At 45.0% G+C, this 23,149-nt stretch overlaps 1 protein-coding gene across 1 annotated transcript; it reads right to left on the bottom strand.

Annotated features, from left to right (window-relative positions):
• Positions 1-232: 232 nt before the first annotated feature.
• On the bottom strand, positions 233-20,906 carry LOC144756006 (keratin, type I cytoskeletal 12-like). The gene is made up of 8 exons (XM_078645480.1): positions 20,389-20,906; positions 18,196-18,278; positions 15,402-15,558; positions 13,170-13,331; positions 12,896-13,021; positions 8,689-8,906; positions 4,088-4,194; positions 233-944 (listed from the first exon to the last, which is right to left on the bottom strand). Exons 1-8 carry the CDS (start codon positions 20,839-20,841, stop codon positions 835-837), a joined length of 1,416 nt encoding a protein of 471 aa, XP_078501606.1. The 5' UTR covers positions 20,842-20,906; the 3' UTR covers positions 233-834.
• Between the last annotated feature and the right edge of the window lie 2,243 nt (positions 20,907-23,149).

Raw genomic sequence — 23,149 nt, 5'->3', positions numbered from 1 at the left:
GCATTGGAGGACATGCTGATATCCGAATGTACTGCCTGTATGAGAAGGGTATAGCAGCAGACGACACACTGTGTTTTCTGTATGTCATCCCTTTGTGAGATAGTATAACAACAGAGGACATGCTGTGATATCTGGCAGTCATTCTTGCTAGGAGAAGAGGCAGACAAGATCAGAGAGGTCCACACCTGGAGCTACAATGCCCAATACACAGAAAAGATTTACAACAACTATGTTGGTTGCTTGAAAGAGAAATTTTATTAAACACAAAACCAAACAGAGAAAATGTGTACATTGGAACTGTAGTTATCTTTTATGAGCCAGCGCCTTTCAACAATGAATGCTCATCTCTACAACACTTTGTGAAATACATTTATGTTAATTTTTTTTCTTTGGCTTGTCAGTTGCATGACTGGTATTACAACAGCAGGTAGGAAGGTGATCAAAGATGTTCGTTATCTGTAGTAGTTGATGCCCTTGTGCTTTCCCTTGATTCTGCCGGGTTCTATTTGTGGGAGTGGTTAATTGCCCGTAGCATTCACGACACAGGAACTGCACATACCTCTGGGTTTTTCAAGCGCGCTTACCGTGTTAAGAGGAAAATAATCCAAGATGGAGACAAAAAGGTTGCATTGTAAGACCAGGAACATATGCAGTTCAGTGGGGAAAGCTTTGGTGCTTTTGGGAGATCGCTGATGACTATGGAGTACCCTTTCCTCAGCGTATCGCATTACTCCTAAATGTATCATACCAGCAGGTCAACTACGTGTTCAATGGTTCATTTTTCTGGGTAATCTCTTCTTTCCTTTGCAAAGACTGCTACCTTGTAATAGTTGCTTAGTTCTTATTTGTCATGTCCTCTTCAATTTCCTGAACGTGAGAAGCAACAACGACGCCATCAACTACTTCTTCAACGATGGTCTTCACCTTCCTGGTTTTGCTGGGGTCTGATGAAGTGTCAGGAAACAAGGTCAAATTAGATTTTTCTGCACAAAATTGGTAATATGAAAAACACAGATGTTCTAACCTAAAATCCACCCTAGTGTAAACATGTGCAGCTATTCCTTATTCTCCTGTGCTCCATCACAAGTGGAGCTATTTGTTCATAGCGATGACATGAAGGTAGCCTCAGCCGTACACGTAGAACACCAGAAAACTTCCTCCATAGACCACACGCCACATACGTTTTCTCCAAACACTTGCATCTATAAACATGAGAGATGCATCTTTTCCATGGACGTACTGTGAAGGTAGCCAGGGGTCACACATGTGACCTCTAGCTTGCTGCTACTGGCACGTCCTTTGCGACCCCCGGCCTCAGAGGGGGGCAGAACGTTGGCCTGCTCTGTGGCAATGGTTTGCAAAGGAAGTAACAGGAGTAGCAGGGAGCAAGATAGAGGTCACAGCTGCGACCCCTGACTACCTTCAAATGACGTGCATAAGCTCTTACTCCTTTAGTTTAGGTTGGTCCAAGTCCCTTAACATAAACACGATAAGCGAACAACAGATTTTCAGGCATGACATCAAAACACAACTCACATGGGCCCCATGACTGACACACACTGTTGTATCCAAGTACTCTGAGTAGCATGCTGCTGAGCCAAAAATGCTATATAAATGCAACTACAATTCAAAACAACGAGAATCAAAAGGAGACAGGTCATGCATCCTGTTGTAATTATACACAGTTTGTTACATTTCCCAGTAGAAAGTTTTGGTTCAAACCCATTCTGACTGCATCTTTTAAGTAGCATCCCTTTCAATGGAGACATTATGCACATTAGTAACTGAGCAGCTTCTAAAGCTTTGTAAGCAGTGTCTTCTCAATGCGAAGCGCAGCTTCCTTCTCAGCCCAGTTCACAGAAAGGGTACAGGCCTATTTACTCTGGCTCGCTTCTCATTCCTTCATACCAATGAAGCATGGTTCTGTGCCCTTATGTGCATCGCCCCCTCTATTCTTACCAAGTCCTACCACTACAGCCTAGTTCACGCCAATCCCCAGTACCGCTCAGTGCAATCTTTCTCACCACCTGTGCCAAACCATCACAATTAAATGGTTCAGAGCTAAAATGGTAGTGCTTACATAGTTTTAACTGGTGCAAAAAGTTAATCAAAAATGAGGCAAAGTGTTGATAAATTATTTACCTTCCAGCAATGGTTAATTTATAAAAAACAAACAAACAAGGGATGGGGCTCTCGTGAGGAGGCTGCTTGCACCAATGCATTTCTCCTGTTAGCACTGCCTAGAACAGAACTACCCATGAAAGTGGGGAGAGGATGTGGCGTAATAGCTGGGCTACCAACTTCCGCGCTGGGAGCGTCAGCTCAACATCCTGTCATTCGGGGCAAATCACGTACTCTCCTAGTAAATTAATGTGTTATTAACTGGTGCTCATGAAAAGCGCCAGTGTTGATGAATAATTGCCGGTGCTGAGCACTGGAAACCACCATCTCAAATTAAGTACCGCCTTCCAGCGCAAAACATTTTTGCACTGGAAAGTATTCCTGAAAGTAACACAATTAGCAGTTTGCGGTACTTTGCATTACTTAGCATGAAGGCGGCACCCCATGGGTGGTACATGGGCGTTCCCACGCTACCACCCATGGTTATTTGAGCAAAGCTCATATTACTAACAGTGGCACGCGGATCTGTTGTCAAAATACACCGCCTACTCAATTCAGGCGCCAACAACTGCGTTGCATGTGTGCTACACTGTACAGCAAAAATACAATGCGGAAAATGTTCTAGAATATGTCTAAGCATAGCATGTTTTTGCTAGACGTCACACACACCTTTGCTATGCAGCCTGAAAAAGGGCCAGAGCTGGGAATGAGAGGAGACACGTCTTAATAGACATAGCTCTGTCAAGATCCCTCTCACACAGCAATTTTAGTTACTGCGCTGTGATGTCCTATAAATTATCAAATCCCCTTCAACATCTGTCAGGCTGGTGATATAACAAACAGGGCCATATTGAGTGCCAGAGGGAGACATGAAAACATGACTCAAAGACCAACAAAGTCCACTGGGGAAGTAGTGTCTTGCGAGCCCCAGCTGAATCTGGGTGCCCGCTTTTCACTTCCAGGTATGACTGTTTTACATTCCATGTGATGTTGAGGAAAGAACAACGTGAGCAGAACTGTTCCGAAGCACAACTTTGAATAAAAACTTTTCCACAATTCCTTACAATGTATGTCATCCAGCATGTTGATGCTTTCAAAGTGGACAAGCTCTTCTTTCTCCCATCTGCCTCACCCACTGAAGCTGCCACTCATAGGAGAGTGTGCAGCTCCCTCACCTGCCTCCTTATTTTCTCCTAATATCCTCTGCTTTTGTACCTCTTCCCTACTTTTGTTCTTCCACTCCACCCTCTCTCTACTAGTGTCTTTTTCACCATCCATGGTTCGTCTGCATTTCTTCGCTTCTCTTTCTTCTGGCCTCCCCACCCTTGCCTCCTTCTCCATATCACCTCGACTCTTTCATTTCCTGCGTTCTCTTTCCTTCTTGATTCCTTTTTTGTTTGCTTTTGCACTACACATAAAAGCATGACCATAGCTTTGTTTAACTTTCTGTTGTCCCTCTTCTCTATCTATTTGCAAGCACTTCCAATTCCCCTTGTCAATAGTTTTTGTTCAATTGTGTCCATGTTTTTCCTCTGAACCAGCTGAACCAGGAATTTAGTACTGGATCTGAGATTTTATTGGACATCTTATTGTTACTGTTAAAATTGTGTTGGGACACTATCAGCCATTGATAAGTATTGTAGTTTATTTGTAATTCACCGCTTATGTCAGTAGGCAAAATAACTTTAGGTCCTCATTGAGTTTGCCACTTTTCTTTACTTGTTTTCATCAAGTGTCCGGGATAACGTAGTCATCCAAATTTCATAGATAGTTGCTATTTCTTGAGACACATCTTGCATCTGGATAGTCACTGAGACACTGTTGATTGTAAAATGCTATTGTATTCACTGGTCCCCGTGTAAAGAGAAAGACAGACATCATCAACTTCAACCCATGACAACCAACCCTTGAGTGTTATCAGTATCTGAACTTGAAGTCAAAAGCAAGCTACCTAGTAATTACACACCTTTTTTGGAATCCACCGACGATGTCTCCGATACTGCCTCAGTTGTAGACATTTGGGAAGAGGAAACTGTTGAACTTTTACTCGACGTCATCTGGAAAGATGATTTGCTGTTGAAAAAAGGCCTGTTAATGACTGCAGCTATTATCAATGACAAGTCATCAGATGGCATAATCTTCTAAATCCAGCGTGCCTTATAGTGCTTAATTTGAGCCGGTGGTTTCCGGGGCTTGGCACCAGCACTTAATTGTCAACACCGACACTTACATCTGTCCCATGGTGGTGCAGTCTGTGTAATTTAGAGATGAACAGAACAACAGTTGTTTATTTATTCAATATACATTTTGGGGGCCTCGAACAGTCTCAATTGTCACATGCAGCAGTGTGATGGTTAGTAGTTGTATGGGTTCTATCTTTGGCAATGAGTGGTACAAGGTGCAGTGGCCTTTTGATGAGGAACCTTTTTACAAATGAATCACTACATAATGTGCCATGTATTTTTAAAACCTGCATTCATCCAGAAGGTTATGGTGGCACTGAAATAAGAGCTGTTTATTATTACCCAGCTCAATGGTACATAAGTATTTCTATATACACGCAGATTTTGAGTAACATTTGAACTGGAATCCATGCTTTCCTCTCAATAGCTGTGGGGTTTTTCCAACAATCCTAGGAAGGCAGTGATATGGAAATAGAGAGGTTAAACTGAAGAATACAATTCTGACAGTTTGCAGAATATAACTCTGTAATATTTAAGTCGTGGTTTAATATGACAGGACAACAATAGAATGTAGGGTATGAGTTGGGTTTCTGAAAGTGTAGTAATATTCTATTACTTTTACTGATTCAAATCATGCAGTTGGTTGCTCATTATTCAGATTATGCTGGCTTGACAGCATTTATTGAGCTTTGCTGATGTCACCGTGACAGAAAAATCAGTCATTTTATACAGTTCTCAATAACGCTATGAAAACCAAATTAATAAAACATACACAATTGGAAGGCCAGACTGAACTTGGTATTCAGTTGGAGGGTGTGATACCTGGAACTATTGGCGTGGGTCTCCCCTGTATTTTTGCCTTTACTGCTTGTGTTTTTGCTGTGTGTTGGACTTCGTTTTGCTGGTCTTGATGCTTTGGGCACTTTGCCACTACTGTTCAGTGCAAAAGTGCAAGTCTTCCCTTTGTAAATTGTTGTTATGGATTGGTGATTCCATAATTGGCATATCTGATTTAATAGTTTAATAGTCAGTCCCTAGTACAATGCACTGTGTTCCCAGGGCCTGTAACTCAAATGCTGCTAGTGGGCTGCAGCACTGACTGTGACACCCACATAAGCAGCCTGTAAATGTAACTCAGGCCTGCCATCGCAGAGCTTGAGTGCAGTTTGTTCACTGCCATGTCGACCTGGCAAGTGCACATGTTTGTCACCCCTAAGGTGGGCCCAAGGTACCCCTGTAGGCAGGGTGCACTGTATGTAAAGGTCTTAGAGTGAATTACTGCCAATTTCGTTTTCACTATTGCAAGGCTACCTGTTCCCATGGGCTAGTATGGGGAGTTTGCTTATAACATCTTATAAACATAACTACCCCTGGGAACAAGGAAGGAAAATAAAGTTTAGTATGCCTGAACTCAGAATGTTAAGATGCATCTTTTAGTGCAGGTGATTTTTACATTCTGTGTTTGAAAATGCCACTTTTAGAAATTAGGTCTTTTCTTGCTTAACCATCCAATGTACCTCTGCCAGTGTGTGTATTGGCTGTCTGGCTTTTAGTCTGACAGGGGCTAGGGAGGTGCAGTGGCGCCGGAGAGTCTAATGTGTCAGCGCAGGCTGAAGAGACCAGGACTGCATTTAGAGTAGGGGAGGAGATTTCCTTTCGCCTGGATGGGCCTGGTCTGCCTTCCACAATGCTGTCTTCACCTTCTGCCAGGAAGCTGCACCAATAAGGACAGAACTGGTTCTGGCTGGGCACAGACACTCTCGGCCTTCAGAGAACAAAGAATTTTGTATTATAAAAAGGAAGGACCCAGATGCCAGACTTTTAGATTATTTCTGTGAAATCAAGAGGAACCTTTGCCAAGGAGAAGAGCTGGAGAAACTTAGGAGGACTACTGCCCCAGTGCGGTTTGCTGTCTGGGGTTGGCCTACAGTGGCTACTTTCTGCCAAGGAAAGGGAAAAGGACTTTTCTGTTTGCTGTGTCCCCTGCTTGAGAAAGATCCCCAAGGGCTGGAAGAAGAGCTTGCCTCCTGTTCTGACGTCTCAGGGACACAAAGACTCCCCCCCATCTCCCCTGAACTTCCTTGCTTGGAGTTCTGACCTGCCAAGAGGTACCTGTAGCTGTTCTGGGCCTCTGGAGGTTGTTCTGGCTGTTGGGAGCTGGAAAAGCAATGCAACAACAAGAAGCATGACGCATCTGCACCTGTTTCTGATGCATCGCTGAAGAAATCGTTGCACGCCACATCGAGTGCACCGATCTCTGAAGTCCAAGATCACCACACCGATTCCGATGCAAGCCCTGTTGTGCGGCTGCAAGAACCCACGCATCGTCCTGGATCATTGCAACACATTGAGGCGCCAGGTCTGTCACATCGTTGGGGGATCCAGTAAGAAACTGACGCACCACCACCCCACGCAGTAAGAAATCGACGCATCCCCTACTCTCCAGTAAGGAACCGACGCATCACCTCCCCTGCGCAGCAGTAAGGAACCGACGCATCACCTCCCCCGGAGCAAGGAACCGACGCATCACCTTCCCTGAGTGTAAGGAACCGATGCATCACCTACCCTGCGGCCCTTTTAGTTTCTGTGCGCGACGCATCCAAGGTACTCTATGTGAAAAGTGTTGCATCTGCAATTTGCTTTGAACTGAACCAATTCTAACATTTGAAAGTCATATTGTCATTACTGTAATGTGGATTTTTGTCGTTTGGTCTTGTTTGGTTTAGATAAAGATTACTTATCTTTTTTAAACTGGTTTTGTGTCCATTTGTAGTGTTTTCACTGTATTGCTGTATGTGTTCACAAATGCTCTACACACTGCCTTTGAGATAAGCCTGTCTGTTCGTGCCAAACTACCAAGGGGGTGAGCAGGGGTTATTTTAGAAGTGATCCCCCTTACCCTGACTAGAAGCAAGGGTCCCCATTTGGATGAAGGTACCCACCTCTGCCAACTAGAGACCCTAATTTCTAACAGAGGGTGTAGAAATAAATCTCAACAATGGTGTAAAGGCGCACTGAGAGTGTGGTTGAGCAAAAGTCCGTCCAAGTCTACAGGGCCATTCTCACTGTACGGATCAATTAATGTAGTGAGTGTCTGCAGCGCCAGCCATGAGTGCCACTTAATGAAAGTCTATGGATACAGTAAGGCTGGGCACGTGTGAGTCTCCATTGAAGTCAATAGGAATATTGAGCATGAGTTGGATTTTCGTAAAGCCGACCTAGAAGTTTATATTAGGTAATGGGAAACTCCATTCAAAAAGCTAGGTTGGTGGTGTCGGGCTTGAGCGGTAATAAAGAGAATATTTTAAAATCAACAGTACTCATGAATGGTAACCTATCTGGATGTCTGAACTTGAGTAATAGTGGTTGATAGCTACGGTGCAGTAATTATCATTCAAAGTAAGTTTGCTTAAGTGTGCCTATGGGTATTGTTCTATTATAAACTAGGGAGGATCTGGCCTGGAAGTTCGGATTGGACTGTTCCCATGAGAAGCAGAGTCAAGACTGATATGCATACAGCTGGGTCCAAACTGTGGGGGCGTGGTGGGCAAAAAAATAATGGATTAACCCCAGATCTGTTGACTGGGGTGAATGTTTGAATTGTTCAGCATTCCGTCCATCATCTGTTCTTTTCACTATTATAAACTATGGCACATTGATGCTGCCTGTGAGTGAGACTCTTTCAAAGTCCGAAGGCCATTGATGCTACCTGTGAGGACAAGCCAGTTGTCTTATTAATGCTGCAAAATGGTAAGACTACTCTAAAGTAACTGAGCCTCTGATGCAGCCAATTAGAGTGATTCAGTAAAAGGATACATAACATTTATGCTGCCTCGGTGGATGACACCATTAAATGCCATTTGCCATTGATGCTATGAGTAAGACTGCACTAAAAACAATGGGCCACTGATGCTTCCTAACAGTAATGCTGCATTAAATGCTGTTTTGCTGCCTATAAAAAACGCTCACTGAAGGGCTAGTTGTACTTGATGGTGCCTATGATTAAAAGTCTTTAAAGCTAAAGGTAATTTAATGCTCATTAAAAATATCTGGGCTGTTGGTACTTGCTGTGAAGGATAATGAATTCATGAGTAGTCACTGGTTAATTGATGGTGGCTATGAATGAGCATCCATTCAAGAATATTTTTCTATTATGGCTATTCTGGATGATTTAAGTGAGGCACTGTATTAACAATGGACAAAAACACCACTCCGATAAAGTCAATTGAGTCATTTGGAATGTTAATTAGTGGCATTGCATTGATGTATTTGGTGGTCAAGAGACTGGTTATCAGTGAAGTACTTCCTGCCAGCCAGTACATGATTATTGCATCTCTAAGAGAATTGTATGAGACCTCTGCAGGTCTTCTGTACTTAAACTTACTCAAATTCTCCATCCAGCAGGCGCCGGTAGGTCTCAATCTCCATCTCCAGCCGGGTCTTGATGTCCAGGAGCTGCTGGTACTCATAGCTCTGCTGCTCCATGTCGCTGCGGAGCTGCATGAGCTGCGCCTCCAGGCCGCTGATCCTCTGCTGCATCTGCATGAGCTGTGCCCCGTAGCTTCCTTCTGTCTCTGCCAAAGTTTGTTCCAGGGAGTTTTTCTGTCAATAGATGAACCCAGCATGTTACAGAACAGGCCAGAGCACTACAGGCAGGTCAAAGAGGCTTGCAAACCAAGCAAGTCTACAGATGCTTTAGAAAGCAAGTATTTGCTGGTATCTCAGTGTATTTAGAAGAGCACAGCAGCAGAAGTTATTGTTGCAACAGTTAATTTTAATATTTCTGTACGGATGAGACATTAGTATTTAGAGGAATTTGCAAAGTCTTATGCATTGACTTATCTATGTTCCTGTCTTCGGCTATAGTGAAGTAGGAAAGAAGGATCATTATCATTTTCCTCCGTCGGAGATGTAAATGGCTTTAAATACTAATGAACATGCACTTTTCACCCCACACGCCTCCCCTCCGAGGACTACATTCTATTGGGAGACCTCAATTTTCACCTGGAAAAGAGCAATGACAGCAGCACCTCCACCCTTCTGGACAATCTTGCCAACCTCGGACTCAAACAACTTGTCACTACCCCCACCCACATTGCAGGTCACACACTCGACCCCATCTTCACCTCCAGCAAACATGTCTCATTCAGTCACACCACAGCTCTTCATTGGACGGACCACAGCTGCGTTCATTTTACCTACAATAAGACCACAATCCACAACCATCCTCAACCTACCCTGCGAAGAAACTGGAACAAAATCACCATCGACCAGATCTCCTCATCGCTTCTCCTAAACCCCCCCCGCCCACTCCCCAAACCCCGACCAAGCAGCCACTAACCTCACCCAATGGCTATCCAACAGCGCCGACATCCTAGCACCGTTGAAAAAACGTCAAAGCAAACTAGGCAGCAAAAACGCCTCTTGGTTCAACGATGATCTTAAGAAATCTAAGAAACTCTGTCGATCCCTTTGATAAGGCCTGGAAAAAAGACCCAAACACCAGCACCAGAGACGCCTTCAAAAACGCCACCCGCATACACCACCAACTAATCCGATCTGCCAAGAAAACCGCATTCAAAGATCGTCTAGATAACAACGCCCACAACAGCAAGGAACTATTCAACATCGTCAAAGAATTTACCAACCCTTCAGCCAACTCCAACGACATCACCCCCTCCCAAGCCCTCTGCGACTCCCTAGCTTCCTTCTTCCACAACAAAATCGCAGACATCCACAACAGCTTCGACAACCGACCCGGAGACCAACCCACCCAACCTTCCGCAGGACCTTCACCCCCCTTGAACATCCTTAACGACTGGAACCCAATCTCCACCGAGGACACCATCCGCCTGATGAACTCCATCCACTCAGGATCCCCAACTGACCCATGCCCTCACCATATCTTCAACAAAGCAGATTCCATCATAGCACCACACCTCCGAGATGTCATCAACTGCTCCCTCAACTCCGCCACCTTCCCGGAAAGCTGGAAACACGCAGAACTCAGCGCCCTTCTGAAAAAACCCACAGCTGACCCCACCGAACTCAAAAACTACCGCCCCATCTCGCTCCTTCCATTCCCGGCCAAAGTCATCGATAAAGCTGTCAACAACCAGCTCGCCGCCTTCCTCGAAACCAAAAAATCACTCGACTCCTCACAGTCTGGCTTCCGAGCCAAACACAGCACTGAGACCGCCCTCATCGCAGCCACAGACGACATTCGAACTCTACTGGACAATGGAGACACAGTCGCCCTCATCCTCCTCGACCTCTCCGCTGCCTTCGACACAGTCTGTCATAGCACCCTTCTACAGCGCCTCAGAAACGTCGGAATCCAAGGAAAAGCACTGGAATGGATCACCTTGTTCCTCACCGGAAGAACCCAGAGAGTCCGCCTCCCACCATTCAAGTCAGAGGCCTCTGAAGTCATCTGCGGCGTGCCACAAGGATCGTCACTCAGCCCCACCCTCTTCAACGTATACATGAGCCCCCTTGCGGCCATCGCTCGCCAACACAATCTCAACATCATCTCCTACGCTGACGACACTCAACTGATCCTCTCACTCACCAAAGACCCTAACACCGCCAAAACCAACTTACACGAAGGAATGAAAGAAGTAGCCGAATGGATGAAGCACAGCCGTCTGAAACTGAATTCAGACAAAACAGAAGTCCTCATCTTAGGCACCTCCCCCTCCGCCTGGGACGACTCTTGGTGGCCAGAGGCCCTCGGAAAAGCACCCATCCCGACGAACCACGCACGGAACCTGGGCGTCATCCTGGACTCCTCACTCTCGATGACCAAACAAGTCAACGCCGTTTCATCTTCTTGCTTCAACATTCTTCGCATGCTCAAAAAAACATTTCGCTGGATCTCCACCGAAACTAGAAAAACGGTCACCCACGCACTGGTCACGAGCCGCCTGGACTATGGAAACACCCTATACGCCGGTACCACCGCTAAACTCCAGAAAAAACTCCAACGCATCCAGAACGCCTCAGCCAGGCTCATACTAGACATCCCGCGTAAAGAACACATCTCTGGTCACCTGAAAAACCTCCACTGGCTCCCCGTACATAAGAGGATAACGTTCCGCCTCCTCACCCACGCACACAAAGCACTCTACGAACTTGGACCCGAATGCCTCAACACACGGCTGTCCTTCTACAACCCCACCCGTCAGCTACGATCCTACAACCAAGCCCTGGCCACTGTTCCTCGCATCAACAAAACCACCATGGGAGGTAGATCCTTCTCCTACCTGGCAGCCAAAACCTGGAACTCACTTCCCACTCACCTTCGCCTTACTCAGAACCACCTAGCATTCAGAAAGCAACTCAAAACTTGGATATTCGACAAGTAATTCCCCACCCTTCCTCAAGCGCCTTGAGACCCTATGGGTATGTAGCGCGCTATACAAATCTATTGACTTGACTTTCCTCTCAACTCCAATCACAACGCAAAATAATTCTATGAATTTGTAAGCTTTATTTCTGATCAGTCTTGGGCCAAATGCACATTTTTTACTTGGTAATTTATATCCATTAACGTTAGCAACAGTGCTCATTTTGGTAGGTCCACTTCCATCTTATCTTCTCCTTCTGGGTAATCAATTAAACAGTCTCCTCCAATATCTGGATACTATGGACTGTACTGATGGGTGGACAACATGGGTGGACACCAAAACGTAGTCAAGCATCATTCCCTCCGATCTCTCTCATTTCATAGATGACTCGTACAGTCAGGTAGCAAGTATAGGAATTACAAATATGTAATGTGCTCACCCATTTGGACTAAAACTCCAGGAAGCTATGTAAAATGATCTGGCATTTGGGAAAGCCCTTATAACCTGAATATTTATGTAACTTTGATGAACCTCTGCTGATGAGTTCTTTTCAGCTTTCATGCCAATTGGGTGCTCAATAAACCCTAATATAAACATCTGCTCTCGATTTAGGTACATCGTTTATGTTCTCTTCTCAGAATTTGTGAATGCCAAGTATGGTTGTTGGGAAAGTCACCTCTGAAAGGTTGTTGCTTTTTTCTAGATAATTCTAATTATGTAGCAGCAACAATATTGCAAAGATGAGTATGTAGGTTACTCAAATAGGGAAAATTTGGCTACAAAGCAATGGATTGTAATTGCAATTGTATTTATAGAGCGCTTACTACCCCTGATGAGGCATCAAACTGCTTTTCGGCGAGCAGCACACTACTCCGGAACCCAAAGTGATTAGTGGTGAATTAGTATAGGAAAATCTTAATTAATATGAGTGGTGGACATGTGAGTTTGTTGGTTGGATTGGAAAGGATAATGGAGGTATAGAAGAGAGAAGAGTCTAGAAAGTGCTTATTGGGAGATAATAGTAGTAGTAGGGGGCTTGGGATGAGTATAAGGAGAGATGGAGGAGGGAAGAGTCTCTAAAAATGTATTAGGGAGGACATAGTAGTAAAATTAGTTTTCATATTCGTCTAAGGAGAGATACATGAGTGAAGAATTAGTCTGAAAATTATGCATTTCGGGGTGAAAAACTATATTCCTCTCTGTTAGGAAAGTCAATATGCCTGATATGTGAGACATACGTACCATGGCCAGCTGGGACTGAAGCTCGATCTCCAAGCTCTGGAGAGTGCGACGAGTATCTGTCACCTCGCTCTTGGATGACTGCACCGCCTGCACGTTCTCGGTGAGCTGCACTTTCAAATCTTCAGACTAAGACCAGAGAAAGAGGGTATAGTTAGCGTTCAGCATGCATGATATTTTGTGAAGTGGGCTAGTGGCTACTAGAAACTATGTCCAGTGCCTGGCTGATGCGCAGTATTATATTGGCCAATGTGCTTTGCTGTCAATAGATTCTTACCGCCTTCAAGAACTGGGCCTGCGCTTCCCTGCGGTTCGTATCTGCCAACGCCTCATAATCGGCTCTCATGTTATTCAGTATTTCAGTCAGGTCTTGTCCAGGAGTAGCGTCCATCTCAACACTAACTTGGCCAGAAACATTTCCGGACACAGAGTGCATTTCCTGGGGACAGCAATGAGACAATTGGCTTTTGGTTCATTTGAATGAGAACTGATACACTTGTAGATCGTTTGGAAAACACTAGATTTAGAGGGAGGTGCCCTAGGATAGACTCAATAGAAATAAGTTCATATACTCATAGAACACAATGTAATATCATACTGCCGTATTTCATTATTTCACACCCGTGATTCAAGTCCACAGCTCTCCTACTAGATCACATCTCTTCCCACTAAATACAACCAATTTTTACTCGTCCACACGTCTGCCACAACCCATTACTAGACAACACGCTTTTCGTTAGACAATGCTTCTTGCCTGATCACTCTCTCATAGATCAGATCCAGTTCTACCACAGAACTTTCTCTGAAACACACCTACCAAAAGACTACGTTACCCTGTACACTCCCTTATACATGTTGCACTTCCACTCAAACGCACCACCTACCAATAGACTATAGTGCCCACTGCACTCCCTTACACTTTGTCTTACTTCAGATCAGATAACAATTTTAGGATCTGATGTATGAAGTCCTTTTGCAGTTGCAGACCCGCAATTTGCAAAGTTGCAGAATTTAAAACAGCAAATATGCTTTTACACAGTATCAAAGCCCTTTTAGGAATCAGAACTACCTGTCCAACTAATAAAGGGAATTTTGCAACCCTTGCCTAATTTCAAATCCTGGGTTGTTAAAAGTGTGGACACCCCTACTATCAATTCTGAAAGTTCTAACTAAGTCAATGGCTTGTGATGCAATTGTGGTTATTGATCAGTTACGGACCTCTGAGCGGACTATGGAAATAACTCACAAAGGGGAAGCTGTCCACTTAAGGTAGTTCACCAATAGTGTCAGTGGCCAAGGGGGAGCAGCAGGCCAAAAGGCCACTGCCAGCTCTTTCATGTGTTCCCAAACATTAAACATTTTTAAAGAGCAGAAACTTGATCTGATTTAATGGACACAGGGTTCTTTAAAAATGTTGGGCTCCTGTATTTTCGATGACTGCATTGCTGTATTCACAGCCATTCACAGGGGACGAAAATTAATATTTATTAGGCGGATCATTTTGTGACCCACTACGAAAGGGAGTTTTCCATTTCAGCCTATTATGACACAGGTCGCACCATAAAATGAACACTAGGTCGCTAAAAGTCAAAGAGCAATGTGCACCCCTTACTTGTGAACTGCCTGCCTTTACATCAGGCCTCAATCCCTAGACCAAACATCCTCCACATGGGCCACATACCATCAGTAAAATATACCTTGTGACACAAAATCACTCTCCTTATCTTGGTAGACCATGCTGGCTTATGTAACTGTACCACCCTACCACACCAAAAGAAGACATTGCCCATTAGACCACACATACAAGCAGTAAAACAAACTGCTTAATAAAATGCTCACTTTACAAGAACAACAAACTATTGTAGGATGTTTTGCAATTTACTGAGAAAAGGCGGTGGACAGAATGCTATTTATTTACCTTGGCGTTTATGTATGCATAATTTAATATTAGCATGCATTAGTGTGTTGGTTATACAGAATTTTCTGTGGTTTGTATTGCCTCATTCATCAATAATCACAGCCTCCATATAGCTATGTAGCAGTTCCGCTGCCTAAGACCTAATATATTGCTTTGCTATTGTCTCTACATAATTTCTGGTGAAAAAAAACACAAGTTAACTTCCATACATCTTATATCACACACTTAGTATAGAACATAACCAAACAGAACCAACACTCTATCCTAATCAAATCATGATACTATTTTAATGGTTCACTCCTCCCATTAAAGGGCCCATATTTCACCTCTTAATCGCTCATTACCAAGAGGCCACACTTTCATTAACAGACTGCAATAATAATCATAGAAACAAGTTATGGCTGCAAAGTATAAAAAGGCTCCATCATTGTTGTCATGAAAACTGCACTGGATGCCAAGCATACTCTCGAAAAAAAGGTCAGACCTGATCAATAGAATAAGTACTAAAGACCTTTCCTATACTGTAACTATATCTTTCCACCACATCTTTCTATTTTAGCAGGTAACCAAAGCACTGGGACTGCCCTGTACCTCTTGGTGGTTCTTCTTGAGGTAGGCCAGCTCATCAGTCAAGCTCTCGATCTGCAGCTCCAGGTCAGATCTGGCCATGGTCAGCTCATCCAGGACGCGGCGCAGCCCCATGATGTCAGCCTCCACGCTCTGGCGCATGGCCAGCTCATTCTCATACCTGAAGAAGGGCAGAGGAAAAATCTTGGGTTAATAGTAGCTCCCCTAAGTCATTAGCAAAGTACTCTGCTGCTTATTGTATTGTCAGATCCTCGGATTCACCACCCTCTAACACAAATGGATCCAGCAACTTGAAGAGCATTAAACTAAGAGCCAAGTATGAGGAGTAAGGCCTTAGTGTGAATTAAAACGTAAAAACTGTATGAAATAGTGGTATTTTGATAATAAAGTTAAAATGAATTACACATTATACTACTGGCATACAACTAGATCAAACTGGGTCACTATGCTTGTGAGACAATACATTTTAATAAAGGTATGCAGTTAATAAAAATCTGAGTTAGAGCTTTTCTTATACTGCTTCTAGAACAGCTTTCCTCAAATTGTAAAAGTTATCAACTCTTACTCCCAGCAAGATACTTTGTACAGTATTTTGGTCACAAGATGAGTTTGTATATTAACACTAACCTTAAATGAAGGGCAGAGATTATGGAGGGCTTTGTAAACTCTCAGTTGTTGGTAGCGCTATATCTAGAGGTAATACCCTGGTGCATTCAAAACAAGAGCATAAGAGTGGGGCAGTGAACCTTGATCTAATGTGGCACCGCCAATAAATGTGGCAGAACGAGTGGAAAAGCAGTGGACATAGTGCAGCTGCTGTTCTGTAAAGTCACCACCAGCCTTTTACTTATGGGAAATTTTGTAAAGAATGTATCAAGTTAAAGAGATGTCAGTGGTAAAAAAATACCTAATTATGCTGGGCCCTTTTGGTAAAGTAATAATTTCATACTGAGGTCCCAGTGTGTCCAGCGACGGCTCCTCCGCAATGGTGCAGGAGCATTGCCCTACTGGCTCAGAGCCAGCAGCTGAAAAATAAAACAATATTTTATTTTTGTTTTATTTTTTTTGCTGCTGGCTGGGGCCCGGCCATGCGAGGGAGGAGGAATGGAGTGGTATGTTCACTTTTAAGTGAACATGTCTGTTTGGTCGGCCATCTTAGGCCAGCCAAACAGACATGCGCAGTTAGGTTTCTACAACCCAGCTGTATTGCACAGCTGGGTTGGAGAAACAAAAATAGCTGCGGGATGGATAGATGCGGAAACGCTAGGTAGTGGGTCTGACTATGAAAAGTGAAAAGGTGTTCAGAGCTAAGCTGAGCTACTTTATCAAATAAGAACAGTTCATGTTTCATGGGGGAGTGGTGGGTGCTTGCAACATTGAGAAGCTCCAGTTTGTAAGCCGAAATCTACATATTTTGTCAGCAATCCGTTGGTAAGGAAAAACTCAATTACCGAAGAGGCCTTATTGATTGTGAAGTGCTGTGACCTGCCATGTTAGTTGAATATTAAATCACAAGGGTAGCGTTTACATGCTCTGTGTGGTTAGAGACAAGGAAAGCAGTGATGATGCGTCTACTTTTCCAATGGATTTGGCGGTATGTGATCTGTGATGCAGGGGACTAATGATGCTGCTGAGATTGCGGTAGGAGGCGTGTAGCCTTCCAGTCTGCGAGTGCCACCATGCATGTGTTATTATGTCTATGGCTTCTATTGTTATTGTACATTTGAGCTGATGGAAAATGTTGTGCGTGCTCACCAGCACTGTACGACATAGATGTAGGAGAATTAGAGACTGTAAAATCAAAGGAAGCTTTATTGTACTGCTTTGCAGGTGTAAGGGACATGTTCTGAAATAATCATTGGAACAAGAAGTAATCATGGCCATAAATTGTGGTTTGGACTCGCGAACAGTCAGCTTTTAGCCACCTGTTGTTGAAGACCTATTATGGATCATTTCAGTACTCGCTGTGTGCTCAAGGCCAGCCCATGGCTTTACATTGGTTGGCTTTTATGTCACTCTCAATTACTTGACGGGGCTGTTAGGACAGCCCTGTCAAGTCTTTTCTTCCCTACTTCAATTGGTATAATCCAACAACTATAAAGGCAAGAAGATACCACCACAGATCGCTCTGCTGACAAGACAACTCCTGCCGTTCCTCTCTGCCGGTGTGAAGAACTCAACCAAAGCCATATTATACCTTATATTTGTTCCTTTATTTACTGTTTTAGTTTTTAGTTTTTTTTTCTCCTTTTCTCAATTACTATGTTTATTTCATGTTGACCTCTCTACCAATTTATTGTAAAGCGCTCTGATATCCTTCGGGATCTTGTTCGCGCTATATAAAACTTTATAAATAAATAAATAAATCACAGGCTCTGTGTGCCTGAGCGAGCATTAAACCAGCCTGCTCAGGCCAATCCCTGTGCTGCTCTCATGCTTGGTGATAGCATTAGAGCGGGTCAGGGATTGCACAGGGAGTCAATGATGCTGTCCCAATGTCTGCTGGGACCAGGAAGCACAAGAACACAGATGCGTGAGGTGTCCAGAAGCTTCAGATGAGTCTTATTTTTTGTATTATTAACTCCCCGCGCTCCCCCTCTCACACCCCTTCCACCCGCCGCACTACTTTTTGTTTGTGTTGGCCGCCACTGTGTGTGTCCCATAAAATAACAACAGTCAGTCCCAGGCAAACCATGCCATAGGTTGCATTGCAAGGTCAGGTTCTTCCACTCCTGTGTTCTAGTTTTAGAAAGATACCGACTTCTGCTTGAGATCCCTCCCCTGAGCTCAGACTCACTTCAGTTTGAAGTCATCAGCCGCCAGCCTGGCATTGTCGACCTGTAGCACAAAGCGGGCGTTGTCAATGGTGGCAGCGCCGATCTGGAAGACAGGAAAGGTATTGAGAGTAAAATAACCGATTAATACTTCAGAGGCGATGCACATAAAGTGATGGTACAGAACATGCAGGAAGTTTGGGGCAGTTGTCCTAAGGAATTAGATCACTTTCTTGGAAGTAGAAAATATTCCACTCGCACACTTATTGCCATATTTACACCTGGGTGAAAAGACTACTCTTCTGGGCCACTGGATGGTTGTTACCTATAAATGTGCTGTAGATTGTTGACATTACTGTGTGATAACATTAATAGGGTTGTAGGTAGGTATGTTGGGCCGGTGTCTGTCAAATATGCCTGTTGCTAGCAGTCTGTACAGAGTGGGCTTTTCGTCTGCCCCTTTCAACAATCTGCTCTCTTCGACCAGCTTCTCTCAGCCATTGCCTTGGGCTTTGTAAATCAGGACTTGGCTCAGTCAGATGAAGTATTTCTCACCTAAAGCTATTGGCTGGTTGAGCATATCCTTCCATCTCCAATCGAGTGCTTATAATAAATGCACTCGGGGACTAGTTTACAACTATGTCCACTCCTGCTGTTTGCGTCCCGTTTGCCTCGCTCTAATATACTAACACCACATGCGGTTGCAGGTTAACACTATGCCAGACGCCTATTAATTCAATCTACTACAAAGAATAAAATGGCGAAAATACAAAGAATGGCTTTCTTGAGAGGACAAGAATAATCCCACTAAGCAACAATATCTAATAACCACTGGATTACCTACTATCCTTGGCTTCATGATCATTGTGCTGCCCGGCATAATACAACACATGCCTACTGACTTTACCTGCTTGTTTGTGATTGTAGGAGGAAGCGCCCTTCACACTTCCCAGGGGAGTGTTTGTGTCCCAGCTGAAGCAATTTATGAAGGGGGCACGGAATATGGAGATGTACTGAAGACGATCAGCGTATGGGGTCAGGAAGAGGAGGATAGTGTCTTACGAATGAAGAGCTTCGGCAACTGTTCGCCATGAAGACTAGGCGCAGCATTTCATCATCCAGTAATTGTATGTCCATGCCTTTCATGAACAGCAAATATAAATGCCCATAATCCTCGCGTTTGCTTACAAGTGTTTAGGTTTGCAAAGTGAGCTACATATTGGGTCCATACGAAGGGGTCAGTCTATTCGTGACTTAACAAGCCTGGGTGTTAATGAGGAATGCCTGACTACATTTTTATTTTTCTTATTTTCGAGCGTTGGATCCCTTTACATGAGCACCAGCAGTTACATTACACACGGTCAGAGTTTTTCCCCCCCGACAAAGGATGATTACGTTATGATTGTCTAGAATCACAGGATGTTCAGCCGATGTCCAGACTAGATTTACTTGCTGTGCACAATGTTCACTGTACCTTTCAAGAAGAGAGCGAGAGGAAATAAAAACAGAAAGGAGAGACCGTGAAAGGGAGAACATGCCGGACGTAATTTGTGCCAGTGGTTTGGGCTGCTCAGCACCAGCATTTAATAATCAACACCGGTGCTTTTCATGAGCACCAGTTAGAACACATTCATTTATGAGGAGATTAAGTGATTTGCCTAGAATCACAGGATGTTGAGCTGAAGCCAAGACTCAACCCTGGTTCCCCAGTTCCGAAGTCAGCAGCTCTGGCCATTACGACACATCCGCTGCCAACTTTCATGGTTGGTTCTGTTTTAGGCAGGGCCGGACGGGCTACGGCGCTAACAGGAGAAATGGGCTGGTGCAAGCTGCCTCCTGACGAGAGTCCCGGCACTTTTTTTTTTTTTACAAATTAACCACTGAGAACGTGGGAGGAGGAGCGAGAAAGAGGCCGAAGAGCAGAGAGAGAGGCTGAATGGAGAACACGAGTGACAAAGACAGACAGTTGGTTGCATGTTACCTCTGCAACCCGGAGGCTGGATGGAAAGGTGCAGAAAGGCATGTAGGAACCAAAGGGAGGGAGGAGGGCGGCCACCACTGTGACCTCTTTTCCTATAAGCACAATGGACAAGCTTCTAATGAACTCTTGAAGTTAATACCAAAAAGAATCTGTTTCGCACCTTTTATCTCATTGGATCGATTGACACATCTCGGCCTGCAGTGCTGCTGAGGCTGGCTCCCGCTCACCCTCTTACCTTGCTGCGCAGGTCGTCGATGGTGACGTAGTACTTGCTGTAGTCGTTCCCGCGGGCGCTGCTGCTGCTGCTCTGGTTCTTCTCGTACCAGTTGCGGATCTTGAGCTCCAGTTCGCTGTTGGCGGCCTCCAGGGCCCGCACCTTGTCCAGGTAGGAGGCCAGGCGGTCATTGAGGTTCTGCATGACCTGCTTCTCTCCGCCGCTGCCGAGGAGGCCACCATCGCCACCCCCTGAGCTGAAACCAGAGCCACCCCCAGCACCGCCGCCAAAGCCAGCACCCCCACTGAAGGAGGCCCCCCCAAAGCTAGCCCCAGCACCACTACCGAAGGAGCTCCCCCCAAAGCCAGCCCCACCAGAGCTGTACACCCCTCTAGCGACGCTGAAGGACTCGCCCCCAAACGCAGGGCCCCTGCTTGAGGAACCATACGCAGACTGGCTGCTAAAGCGCTTCATGGTGGCGGCTGGAGAGAGGGCCCTGGGCTTCAGCTGTACCTGGTGTGGTGAGAGCACAAGAGTACACCGCAGCCAGCTCGGACTGTCCCTTTTATTGCCAAAGAAGGGGGGTTGTATTTCAGTCTGTCCTCGACCCCTCCCTCCACGCCAGGACTACATTCCTGTCCACCCAGCCCCCCCTAACGCAATCTGCCCTGACCTGTCCTTTCTCCCCGGGGCTGGTTCTTATCTCCCCAAGGGAATTAAGGAGGGGCCCGAACATGCCTTACGGGGAGTTGTTTACCTCAAAAGCAGCCTGACAACTCCCCTGCCACCGGGCGTGCCCCCCCCCGACCCCCTCTATTTGAGAGTTGCTGATAATATTGTAGCAGCAGCAAGAAAGTACTAGGTAATAAGCAATGCAAGGCCACCCGCCCAAAGCAAGCAATGCCCTTCATTACTGATAAGAGGCTGGTCTCAGGAGGACAATGGAGAAGAGATGGGCTTCTTACAGGGCACTGGGAGCACTCTACCAGCCGCCATGTTAATCAGCTTCTCAACCGAAGCACGAACCATACATACATCTTTTAAAAATTGTTGCAGATGGCTTTGTAATTGGGCAGTCTCTTGCCCACCTAGGCCCAGCACACCTGCTAGGAGTCAGACGAAGGCCAGACCACTCTTCTATTTTGTACAAGAAGCATTTTCGGACTGATTGGGTAGGCTCTAAGTTTCAACATTTTTAAAGTAACTTTCAGCATGAAGATTGCAAAGACTTTTTCCATTCTACCATGCCATAATTTGATTAAAAGCGTGATATTGTGACAAAACAGATGTTGCATGCATTCTTATTCATGCAAAACAAACAATTGATAGACAAAATGCTGAACAATGTCAAACATGCACCCGTACAGAGATCTGGGCCTACATTCATTGTGTGTGTTGTTTCTTTTTGCTCCCCATGCCATTCTAGTGTAAACCCAGCCATATGCAAATCAGTCTTGAGTTGACCCTGCTCCACATGGGAATAGTCCAGCCTGAACTGCCAGGCCAGGTCCTCACTGGACTGGAAACAGGCATCCTGGGACCTGTTTTAGGGTATCATCACTCATCAGCTTGGCAGGCTAGACTCCAGCGGCATGGAGAGCACAGGACCCATGGCTGGGCATACCAGTCCCACCAAGGTTGACAAATGAAAAAAAGAACTATTGATGGACAGAATGTTGAAAAATGTCAAACATTCACCCCAGTACAGAGGTTTGGGCCTCAATCCATCGTTTTTTGCTCCCCATGCCATTCCACTTTAAACCCAGCCATATACATATCTGCCTAGACGTGGGCTCCTTGTTCCCTGTGCCACTGGATTCAAGCTAGCCTAGCTGATGAAGGGTGATACCCTGAGACCGGTCCCAGGATGCTTGTTCCCGGTCCATAGAGGACCCGGCTTGGCAGTTCTGGTTGGACTGTCCTCATGAGGACAGGATCAAGACGGATTTGCATATGCTAGGTTCAAATTGTGGTAGCGTAGTGAGCAAAAGAACGATGGGGATTAACCAAGATTTTTTGACTGGGGTGAATGTTTGATTTATTCAGCATTCCATGCATCATTTGTTGCCGCTGCATTCATGTTAAGACAAGGTGCTTAACATTTATTAGGTACAACAATATCGCTTATTCCAAGTTTTGTTCAGGAAATGGGCATTCTGTGCAGAATGTACTCGTACATCCATGTTTACCAGTATTTATGGAGCATGTTTGCCCCATTAAAATCTGGCAGGTCTGATCTGCCAGATTTTAGAAGGGGTTGAAGAAAGCACAACACCACTTATAAATGTAGTTCCTGAAGGAAGAGGTCCCTCAGTGTGATTTTCCTATGCAATACTGTAGTGCATAGAAAATTCTACTAAAGGACACCTTGCATAGAAAATTTCAGAATAGTTTGAGCAGGGACATAACAAAACTTGAGTGGGCCCCCTGCAAAGTACATGGAGGGGGCCCCCACACTCCGAACCCAGTCAGGAACTCTCAGGCTAGGGGCACATCGACTGGGACCACCAGAATGTAGAAGATTATATGGCCCATTAGGTGGTGGCCAGGGAGGGAGTCAGTTGCAAGGAGTCACCTTTCCAGGGAACAGGACAGAAAGGGAGGCTGTAGGGATTCCCCATAATAGCAAACTAAGGGCGTATGCGGGAGGTGAACCAGGGAAAAGCAGCAACACAACATGCTGGAGGTATGACAGGGATGATTGCAAGTGGGGACAGTCTTGTAAGTTTAGGCCCGCATGCAGCAACTATGGTGGGGGCACATCCCGCCATCAAATGCGATA

This window comes from Lissotriton helveticus, chromosome 5_1 (assembly GCF_964261635.1).
Source record: "Lissotriton helveticus chromosome 5_1, aLisHel1.1, whole genome shotgun sequence".
Classification (NCBI taxonomy): domain Eukaryota; kingdom Metazoa; phylum Chordata; class Amphibia; order Caudata; family Salamandridae; genus Lissotriton; species Lissotriton helveticus.
This window is presented reverse-complemented; position numbering and strand designations above follow the sequence as displayed.